The sequence below is a fragment of the Mobula birostris genome, chromosome 1, assembly GCF_030028105.1.
Source record: "Mobula birostris isolate sMobBir1 chromosome 1, sMobBir1.hap1, whole genome shotgun sequence".
NCBI lineage: Eukaryota > Metazoa > Chordata > Chondrichthyes > Myliobatiformes > Myliobatidae > Mobula > Mobula birostris.
Window position 1 is genome coordinate 115,707,891 of NC_092370.1, and position 10,409 is coordinate 115,718,299.

The 10,409-nt window shown below is 43.7% G+C and overlaps 1 protein-coding gene across 1 annotated transcript in view; it reads left to right on the forward strand.

Annotated features, from left to right (window-relative positions):
• Positions 1-2,123, forward strand: part of LOC140199149 (septin-7-like) — a 127,239-nt gene extending 125,116 nt beyond the window's left edge. Inside the window, 1 exon segment of the mRNA XM_072260757.1 lies at positions 1,062-2,123. Coding sequence (XP_072116858.1) covers positions 1,062-1,101 — 40 coding nt within the window. The 3' untranslated portion in view covers positions 1,102-2,123.
• Positions 2,124-10,409: the final 8,286 nt, after the last annotated feature.

The following is a 10,409-nucleotide window of genomic DNA, read 5'->3' on the forward strand; positions in this document are numbered from 1 at the left end:
GTAGGTCTCATAGCTAACGCTCTATATTCTATCTTCAGTAACTCCTGCCTTTTTCTACCTATGTTGTTGGCACCATTATGTACCATGACTTCCAGCTGTTCACCCTCCTCCTTTAGAATGTCGTGGACCCTTTCTGAGACATCCCTGACCCTAGCACCTGGGAGGCAACATACTATCTGCTTTCTGCTCCACTAATTATGTCATCCCCTATCACTACAGTACTTCTCTTTTCCCATGTTCTTTTCTGAACTACAGTGCCAGTTTCAGAGACCCCCGGTCACTGTGGCTTTCTCCGCCCGATAGGTTCCCCTCACCCGCTTCCCCAACAGTATCCAAAGCGGTACACTGAACGGCTACAGGAGTATTCTTCTCTTGTTGTCTGTTTAATTTCCCTCTCTTAATAGTCACCCAGGTACTTGACTCCTGCAACTGAGGAGTAGCTGCCTCCCTGTAGCTCCTATCTGTTACCTCCTCATTTTCCCATATGAGCCGAAGGTCATTGAGCTGCAGCGCCAGGCATTTTGTACAGATGTAGTTATCAGGCAGACTGGTGGTCTTCCAGAGTTCCCACATCTCACCCAAATGACATACCACTACCTCTGGGCCCAGGGTCAGCACACTAGCTATGTACTAACAGAACAAAAAAAAGATTTGCTTGGAACCTCAGCCTGTGCTTGTTCATGTCTGTTCTCATCAAAGCCTGTTGAGCCAAAGCTGGACCACTGCCCCATTTGCACAATAGCTGCTCAGCTTTCACCTTCCTTTTTTATTGGCCTCACACTGCAGCCCACTGAAAAGGAGCCGAAAAGCACCCAAACTTCAGGCTGTGTCACCAACAAACAACCTTATGTGCTGGCTGGCTGCTCTGCCACCTCCATATATAGGAGGAGGTGTTTCCTTGCCTACACATTGTAATTGAATGTGTTCAGGTCTGCAGCAGTCTGAAACCAGGTCAGGTACTTTGTCCTTGGACTTCAACAAGGCCATCCTCTGACATTGTGCTTGGTTTGTTTGCTTGTGCCATCATAGCATGCTGATCTTTGTGTTGTTTTCTTTCAAAGGACCTTGGAAAAGAACAAGAAGAAAGGGAAGATCTTTTAAACATTTGAAGGCCACCAATTATGTACTTGCCAATTTGCCAGCCCTGGACATAATTTTTTTGTTGAAAGGATTCAACTTTGCACCTATTATCTCTATAATGTTAATGTATTAGCATGTGAAATGGCCAACTTAATACTATGTACATTAATTTCTATTTGTAGTCTCTGGTATAGGAACTTAGACAAGTCTCACGTTACCTGGGGTGTATTGTATGTAGAGACACAACATCTGAATTTTTTTTAAAGAACCTGATGCCTCCCTTTTTATGCCAATTAATGTATTCCTGTTATGCAATCATGTTCTGGTGGTTTGTTTACAGAATATTGTCTGTTCTTCCACAGATGTAAGAACTTTGAAAGATGGTTAGAAGAAACAGTCTTATAATTTGTTGTAGTTATACTCTGCTTTAAGAACCAACACCAGTGTATCTGATGTGAATAGAGCAGAGATTGTCCCAACTCATTCTGGTTCATGGCCAAAATCTTTTCTTCCACCTTTCACTGTTCCTTCCCCAAAACATCCAGAAATATTTAAACTAACAGGCTCAGCCACTTATGTAATGTGTTGTCTTAGATTTTTTCTGTTTTTATTCAATAATTAATGTCTCTAGTAAAACATTAACTTTTTGTAATTGCTTCATTTACTGTAACAATTAATTTAGATATTTCAGTTATTGCCCAGAAACGTTGGAAAAACTTTCAAAAAAAGCATAGCTTTTGTATGTTAGGAAGTGGAGGAAGAGTGAAGAACTTGCATTCTCTTGCATCTTATTGTAATTGACTAAAGTGCTGCATTTCCTGTATGCTCTGGAGCTATTAAAGCACCTTCTCCAGTTATAAGGGCAGTCAAGCTTGCTTCTCCATGCTCAGTGGATTCATGGCCTCTGGGTGTTAGAGGAGGGGGTGGGAGGGGAGGGAGGGAGTCACATCTAGCTGTATACATGTTACCCATCTCTGTATTTCTGTTTGTATTGTACAGAGTCACATAATAAAATGATGTTGTGATGACGTCAGTGCTTCCTGCTGCAATGTGATGTTTTTGAGTAATGTAAACAGAAGGATGAGTTTGCATTTGACGTAACATTGATTCCATATTTATATAGAGCTCGGGATTATATAAAAGCAATAAACTTCATTTGGGATACAGGGAGCTTCCACCTCTGTGAAATGGTGTTGGGAATTTCCTATGTCGTCGAGAGCAACTTCTGTGGTGTATTCTCACTTAGTGCTTCCAGGAGTTGTTCTAACCTCTGGCCATGGCACTGGCTGGTAGTAATGTGGGGAGTTCCTTGGCCTCAGAGGACCATTCTTGGGTCAGAGAAGAGGGAACAAGACCACCAAGAGGCCACAGAATTCATTTACTGTTGCAATAAAGTTTGACTGCACATGAACTCATGTGAACACAGGGGGTTAGTAACTGAGAACGTTGGTGCTAACAGAAAGGCACTTAACCTGGGGCAGGGGTCTCCACCTTCCTGATAAGTGTCTACATGAACTCTCCATATTTACCATGCCTGTCTCTGATAAATCCACTGGATCCAATTCCCCCCCGCCCCCCAACTTCCATCGATAGACCTTTTCTTCCTCAGTGTAGCCCACTTACCACCTATCCTCTTGTCTGCTGACCCCTCTCCCCAATCTCAGCTGTGAATTTGTGGCTATGATCACAGATTACTTGCAATCCTGGACCAAACACCCGGCAAACAGATTTCTGTGGGTCTTGAGGTTACTGGTGGACTCCAAGCCTTTAATGAGGTCAGAATAGACCCACGTATGGTGTTTCTGCTACTCCCTGCACTCCTCTGGGAGCTGGAGTGTGAAGGTCATGTCCTGAAGTGCCTCTGAGGGGATGGAATCCAGGCAGATTTGGTCAGTAGCTCTGACCACAGGATGAAGTAGTAGTGGAAGCCCTGATGATGATGTTCCCTGTCTCTCACAGCACAGGCATTTCTTTAGTTACCAGATTTGTTTCTTGCAGATGAACACATCTGTGGCATCTGAATCCCCTAGCAGACACAGAATTCCCAAACCTTTTTCGGGTCACCGATGCACCCTGATTCTGGTCACACTCTCCATATCCTCCACTCTTCATCCTGTGGGCCACCATGGGGTTCAGGGATTTGAAAGGACCCGATTCTGCTTCAGAGAGCTCAGTTACTGTGTTTATTTACATTCTTTCTTTAACATATCTCCCTTCACCCACATCCCATGACCCAGGAAGTATTCCCTTCATTCCTGATTATCTTACAGCCCTTCACCTCAAAACCCAGCTTTCTCTTCTTGTTCTCCTCTCCTGCAGTTCCTCCTCCCTTTCTCCAGTTGGTTCCTTCTCTCCTTTTCAGCTCCTCAGCGACGCAGGCATCAGAGGCTCCTCCAGTACTGAACATAGAATGCAGTGCAGGAACAGGCTCTTCAACCCACTGTATGTGCTGACCATAATCCCAATTTAAACAAACCCCATCTGTCAGTACATGATCCTTATTACTCCATTCCCAGTCTGTTCATGTTTGTCCAAATGCCTCCTAAATATTGCTGTTGCATGTACTTCCACCACCACCCCTGGCAGTGCATAGTGTTTTCAAAGAAAAAAAACTTGTCTTGCAATTTTTTAAACTTTGTCCTTCTGAGCTTAAACCTCAAGTATTAATGTTTCCACCCTGGGAATACGGCTCTGACTATCTACCATATTCATGCTTTTCATTATTTTATAAACTTCTGTCAGATTGCCCCTCATCCTCTCACGTTCCACAGAAAACAATCCAAGTTTGTGCAGCTTCTCCTCGCAGCATCAGCCTGGTGAACAACTTCTTTATCCAAAGCCTCCTCATCCATCCTGTAATGGGTCTACCAGAACACACACAACACTCCGAATGAGGCCAAACCAAAGTTTTATAAAGCTGCAGCATGACTTTCCAACTCTATTACTGAACCCCCAGACCCATGCAGGTAAGCATATTGTATTCTGTTTTTACTTTACCATACTTTATTAATAGCACTTTCTCTAGAAAAATTGTGGTATATGATAACTTACAAGAAGAGAGGGAAGGAGAGGCTGAGTTATGGGTCAAAGCATTGGGGTGCGAGTCAAGGCACATTCGAGGGAGAGCCGGCGAAGTCGAGGCACATTCGAGGGAGAGCCGGCGAAGTCGAGGCACATTCGAGGGAGAGCCGGCGAAGTCGAGGCACATTCGAGGGAGAGCCGGCGAAGTCGAGGCACATTCGAGGGAGAGCCGGCGAAGTCGAGGCACATTCGAGGGAGAGCCGGCGAGGTCGAGGCACGTTCGAGGGAGAGCCGGCGAGGTCGAGGCACGTTCGAGGGAGAGCCGGCGAGGTCGAGGCACGTTCGAGGGAGAGCCGGCGAAGTCGAGGCACGTTCGAGGGACAGTCGGCAAAGTCGAAGCACATTCGAGGAGGAGTCGGAGTGTGTGGAGTGGAGGAGAGGCAAATTTGGAGCCCATCCATCTAAACAGAGCGAGGTTTGATCGATTTAAGCTGGACCGATTTGGAAAGGTCATGTATGTGCTGGAGCGTAGCAGTGGAGTCCAGGTATTGATACAACAGGGCCAGATCTGAGAGCGAGGAAGGACCTGACATTTGGAAGATTTAAACGCTGGTCCGGATGTGTTGAAAAGGGAGGGTATCAGGACCCAAGGTAAGGGTTGGGCCAGTTCTGCTCGCTGACGTTTATTCCGCTCTTCGTTGCACTGAGGATGAGGCTCTGGGACTGCTCCAGGCTTTGTGTCTAAGGACTCTTTTTTTTTTTATAAATGCTGTTTGCTTGCTTTTATTACACATTGGCTGTTGGGTATTTTTTTATGGGTTCTTCTGGGTTTCTTGTAGCTTCCTGTAAGGAGACTAATCTCAAGGTATAATGTATACGTGATAATAAATGTACTTTGAACTACACTATCTATTTCTGTTGCCATTTTCATGGAAATATAGTTTTTCAGTTCAAGATCCTTCTATACATCAATGATCTCAACGGTCCTGTCATTTACTGTATGCCTTCCTCTGTCCTCTAGAAGTGGAAAAGCACTTCACACACATCTAGATTAAACCATATTTAGCGCAATTCCAATGGGTCTGTATCCCATTAAATCCTTTGAGAATCTTCCTCATTATCCACAACTTCCTCAAATGTCCTGTCATCTGTAAACTTACGTATCAGCCAACCATTATAGTCATAGTCATACTTTATTGATCCTGGGGGAAATTGTTTAATTCATATATGTACCTCAGAGACAAGAGGTCCCAGTGTTGATCCCTGTGGAACACCATTGGTCAGACCTCCATTCAGAATATCACTCTTCCACTACTACTCCCGTTTTCTATCCCATTCCAATGTTGAATCCAATTACCAAATCTCCATGGAACTATTGCACCTTAATCTTCTAGCTTAATTTACCATGCGAGACTTGGTCATTCTGCTATTGCCTGTAAGGAGTTTGTACATTCTCCTTATGACTGTGGGTATTCTCCAGGTGCTGTAGTTTCCTCTCACAGATGTACCGGTTGGTAGATTAATTGCTCATTGTAAATTATCCCTTGATTAGGCTAGGTGATTGCTGGGCTGAGTGGTTTGAAGGGCCTATTCCATGCTGTATGTCAATAAATAACAGCATTACAGTACTGAAGTCCTTGTCAACAACATCCACAGCCCAACCCTCATCATCTTCATCAATTCCTCAAAAAACATTTATAGGATGTGACCATCCCTGCACAAAGCCATGCTCTTCCAGATGTGACTATCGCAGCCTTAATCTTAATGAATTTCCTTACCACTATAGGGCATATCCACCTATAATTTACCTGGTTTGTTTCAGAGGAACAACAACTGTCTACAACAATGTTGCCCCATCGTGGGACTCCTTAAGATCATCGCCCTCTTCTTGCTCCTTGGGAAGTTCTCTAAAGCCAGGTAAAATTTCAGTGTGTGAAGTGATCACTACTTGTTTAGCAAGCTGCTCACCTGCCATTCTAGCTTCCTCCTGGAAGCTGTGCTAGTTTCTCGAGTATTTCATCCCTCAGCCATAATATTTGAGGTGAAGCAAACTGTTTGCATAATGTTCACAGCAGAGCCTTCTGCAGATTCCTCACCTACACACACCTACTGATCAAATTGATCACAAACCAACCCCTTCCATTTCTGTTATCTCTTATCCTACCCCTGTTGTCTCCTCCACCCTGGACAAACTATTATTTCTCCAGCAACACACACAAAATGCTGGAGGAACTCAGCAGGCCAAGCAGCATCTGAACAGTAGATTGTTTTTCTCCAGTCCTGATGAAGGCTTTTGGCTTGAAACATCAATTACTTTTTTCCATAAACGTTGCCTGGCTTGCTGAGTTCCTCCAGCAGTTTGTGTGTGTTACTCGAATTTCCAGCATCTGTAGACTTTCTCTTGTTTATTATATTCCCAGAGTACTTTTTCCCTACTAGCAATCCTGAACTCACTCCTTCAGTCCACCAAATATCCTGCTGTGCCGGATCTCAATCCCTGAATGAATCATTTTTCAAATCATCTTTTACCTTGCAATCCATTTCTGGTTTTCCCCCTTTCCTCGCTTGTGACATCCTACAAACTATCTCCCAAACTGTTCTGGCTCAAGTTATGTGGGCTCTGAGCTTTGGAAGCTGCTTTATCTCTCCTTCAAACCCACTTCCCTGACTACGCTCTACTGGTATCTTCTTGGTTTATGTATTGTTGGTCCAGCACCATTGGTCTAAAATAAAAGCAACACACACAAAGGAACTCAGCAGGCCAGGCAGCATATATGGAAAAATAATTACAGTTGACATTTCCGGCTGAAACTCTTTGGCAGGACCAGGGATGATGAGGAAATTCTATATCCAGAGGGCAGTGAATCGATGAAATTCATTGCTACAGACAGTTGTAGAGGCCAAATCATTGGGTGTATTTAAAGTGGAGATTGAGAAGTTCTTGATGGGTAAAGACTACTGGGAGAAGGCAGGAAAATAATGAGAGGGACAATAAATCAGCCATGATGGAAGGGCAGAGCAGACTCGATGGGCTGAATGGCCTAATTCTGCTCTTATACTGTAGACTGGTAGAGGGTGATGGGTTATTGATAATGTTTGTACTGTTCTCTCCCAAGTATTCCTTACACTCATTAGATAAGACGTTTATCAGTGTAGTTCACTGCAGGATATTTGGAACTGCTGCTGGCAACTTACCACAAGTACTTCCTTCCTCTTGGCAGTTCTGTGAGATATTTTAGTTCAAAGTTGCTGCCCATCGCTTAACTCTATCATAAGCTTATTTGATGAATTATTTTCTGCTGTTGGGAGGATCCAATAAACTGTCAAGTATTTTTGGGAAGTTTAGCTAATTACTAACCCATTACAATTAGCATTAATTATTGCCTGTGCCTGTTGTTCTGTCAGCAAACTAACAAATTGGTTAAATTTGAAAACAACTCTAAATATTTTATTTGACATTTTAATTGAACTCTTCACTTAGAAGCAAGTTCTTTAAGTTTTTAAAAAAACAGAAAAGATAAAATGTGAGGAATTTTACTGGAGGATGAGAATGGGAGGAACAGGCAGACTTCATGTCTGGATCCTGTCTTAATTCAGTATTTCCTGTCTCGGCAGATAGCCTCCCTCCCCAGTGTCCAGATGTGGAGAGACCAGATGACTGAGATACCAGGAAAACAAGGCTGCTTCGCTAAACGCTGAAAGGAGCAAAGTTTCATACTCTGCACAAGGTATTCTATGGTCATGGGGGAACAGTTGCGGTTATTGGTGAATACAGATATGACAATGAGCTTCAAAATATTTAACCTGTTTAAAAAAAAAGTCACAATTACTGTGATGTCCTCAGATTGTCCATGATTGTTAAAGCTCTGAGAAATTTCAGATGTTCTGTATCAGGTAATCTTGTTGGCATATTGTCCCAAAATCTGATGTACAGTACTGTGCAAAAGTCATGGGCACATGTATATAGCTAGGGTGCCTAAGACTTTTGCACAAAATAATTCATGACATGAGAGTGATGCTAAAGCTGATTCTGATATGGGACTCTATCGTGGACTGAGGGCGAGAAGGGGGCTGTGAAAGGGGAATCATGGTTGGGATAAGGGAAGGGAGAGGGGAAGGAGCAGGAAGCGCCAGAGAGACATTCTGTAATGATCAATCAGCTAATTGTTTGGAATCAAATGACATTGCCTGGTGTCTCAGGGCTGGGTCTGTATGCACCTGTGTCACCCTCCACCCTGTCATTCCTCCTCCGCCACTGTCCACCTCGGCACTCCTTCTCCACCACCTATCCCACACCCCTCACACGGTGCTCCACCCTCACCATTCCCAACATCCTGTGCTCCTGTCAGATTTGCAGTTTTGCTCTCTGCTGCACATTGACAAATACAGTACTGCGCAAAGGTCTTGGGCATCCTAGCTATATATATGTTTCTAAGACTTTTGCACAGTACTGTATTTACATGTTATTCCTGTTTGTGCCTTCTCCTCTGATGTAAAGCAACTCAGAGTCAAATGTTCCTCACTTCATCTTCAGTAGACACTGAGGTTTGGTGAGGAATTTCTGAAGTCTGGCATTCCTGGGTCTACTGTTTGCATTAAGTTACACAGCTGTAATCTGCCAACAGATCTGGTCATTTATTTGAAGTATTCTTTTACTGGATCTTGGGTCTGAATTTGCCATCTGTCTTTCTCAAATGGTTGATGGCAGAAGACTAACTGGGGAAAAAATTGGAACTGGTGGATTATTGTTGGGTAAAGAATATCAAAGGGTTGTGGATACAGACTTAACATTCAGCTTTGCCACAGTTCAGTTATATGTGGAACAGGGTTACAGGTTCACTGTGATTATGCTGCTCTGTTGTGAAAACTGTATATATAGATCTTGTGAAATGTCACAAACCTGTTACAGCTGCCAGTGTCACGTTCATTTACCCAGAAGAGTTTTATTTATTTATTTGGAGATAACGTGTGGACAGGCCCTTCCAACCCACACCGCCCAGCGACCCACCTACTTAACCATAGCCTAGTCGCAGGACAATTTACAATGACCAACTAACCTAGTGTTTGCTGTGTGGGAGGAGACCGGAGCACCTGGAGGGAACCCACACAGTCACGGGGAGAACGTACAAACTCTTTACAGCTGGCACTGGATTTGAGCTCCAAACTATGGCGCCCTGAGCTGTAATAGCATCATGCTAACCGCTACGCTGCTATGGCACCCGTAACTGCTCAGCTACTGTGGCACCCATGCCTTGTGATGTAATGATAAGACAAGACTCCTAGCACAGAACAGGGTATTCACTGCTCTTCCCCAAGCTGGAGTGTCTCTTCCACTCATATGTCCCTCCTATTCTCCTTGGGTACATTAATGCTGCTTGTCTGGGCTGTTCCCCGCTTTCCCCTTCTGTGGGTGAGGCAGTTTCCCTTGAATTCCCTTTGGATTTATGGGTGACTGCCTTTCGCTAGCGGTGTACTTATGGCAGCAGTTGGAGGATCCTGCCTATATCTGGACCATCAAAACTCCCATAACTCTGCAAAGGTTTATCAGGGAGCCCACAGGGACCCTTTTTATTTTTGAGAGGGATCTTTCTTGCCTTCTTGGAGTCAGCCTTGTGTTCTAAAAAGAAGCTCCAGAGGTCCTGAGTAGCTGGGGAAAAGGGTGAGAAGAACTGATGCACCTGCAGAGCGTGAGAAATCCCTCGAGTACGTGAGGTAGATAGAAGGTTTAATTTCTGCTTGAGGCGTAACATGGATTGGAAGTTCAAAGAGAATTTTACAAGTGTGAATTCTGTAAGCCACCGGATCATACAGCACAGAAACTATCAACCACCCATTTACCCTAAACCTGCATGTATTTGGAATATGGGAGTAAAACCAGAACATCCTGGGATCACAGGCAGAACATGTCAACTCCATGCTGAGTGGAACCTAAGGTCAAGCCTGAACCAGAATCTCCAGAGCTGTGAGGTAGCAGCTCCACCTGCTGTGCCACAGAGCTGCCCAGGTCAGTTCACAGATTTAAAATACTCCTCCGTTTGTTGTATCTCTCTAGCTAGCTCTTTCACCAGACCTCTTTCAAAACGCAACAATCCTAAAAGAGATTCCCTTTCCCCTGTCCATCCCTTCCCCACGATTCATTTCACTTTAAAATCGTTTTTATTAATTATTGTTGAAGATCAACAAAAAATACATTAATCAAGTCGACATGTCAATATGTATAATGAGAAATTAAATTGTCAAATAACTGATTAACAAAGCTAAACAATATATCAATAATAATAAGAAAAAATAAAACGTTAAAACTATTT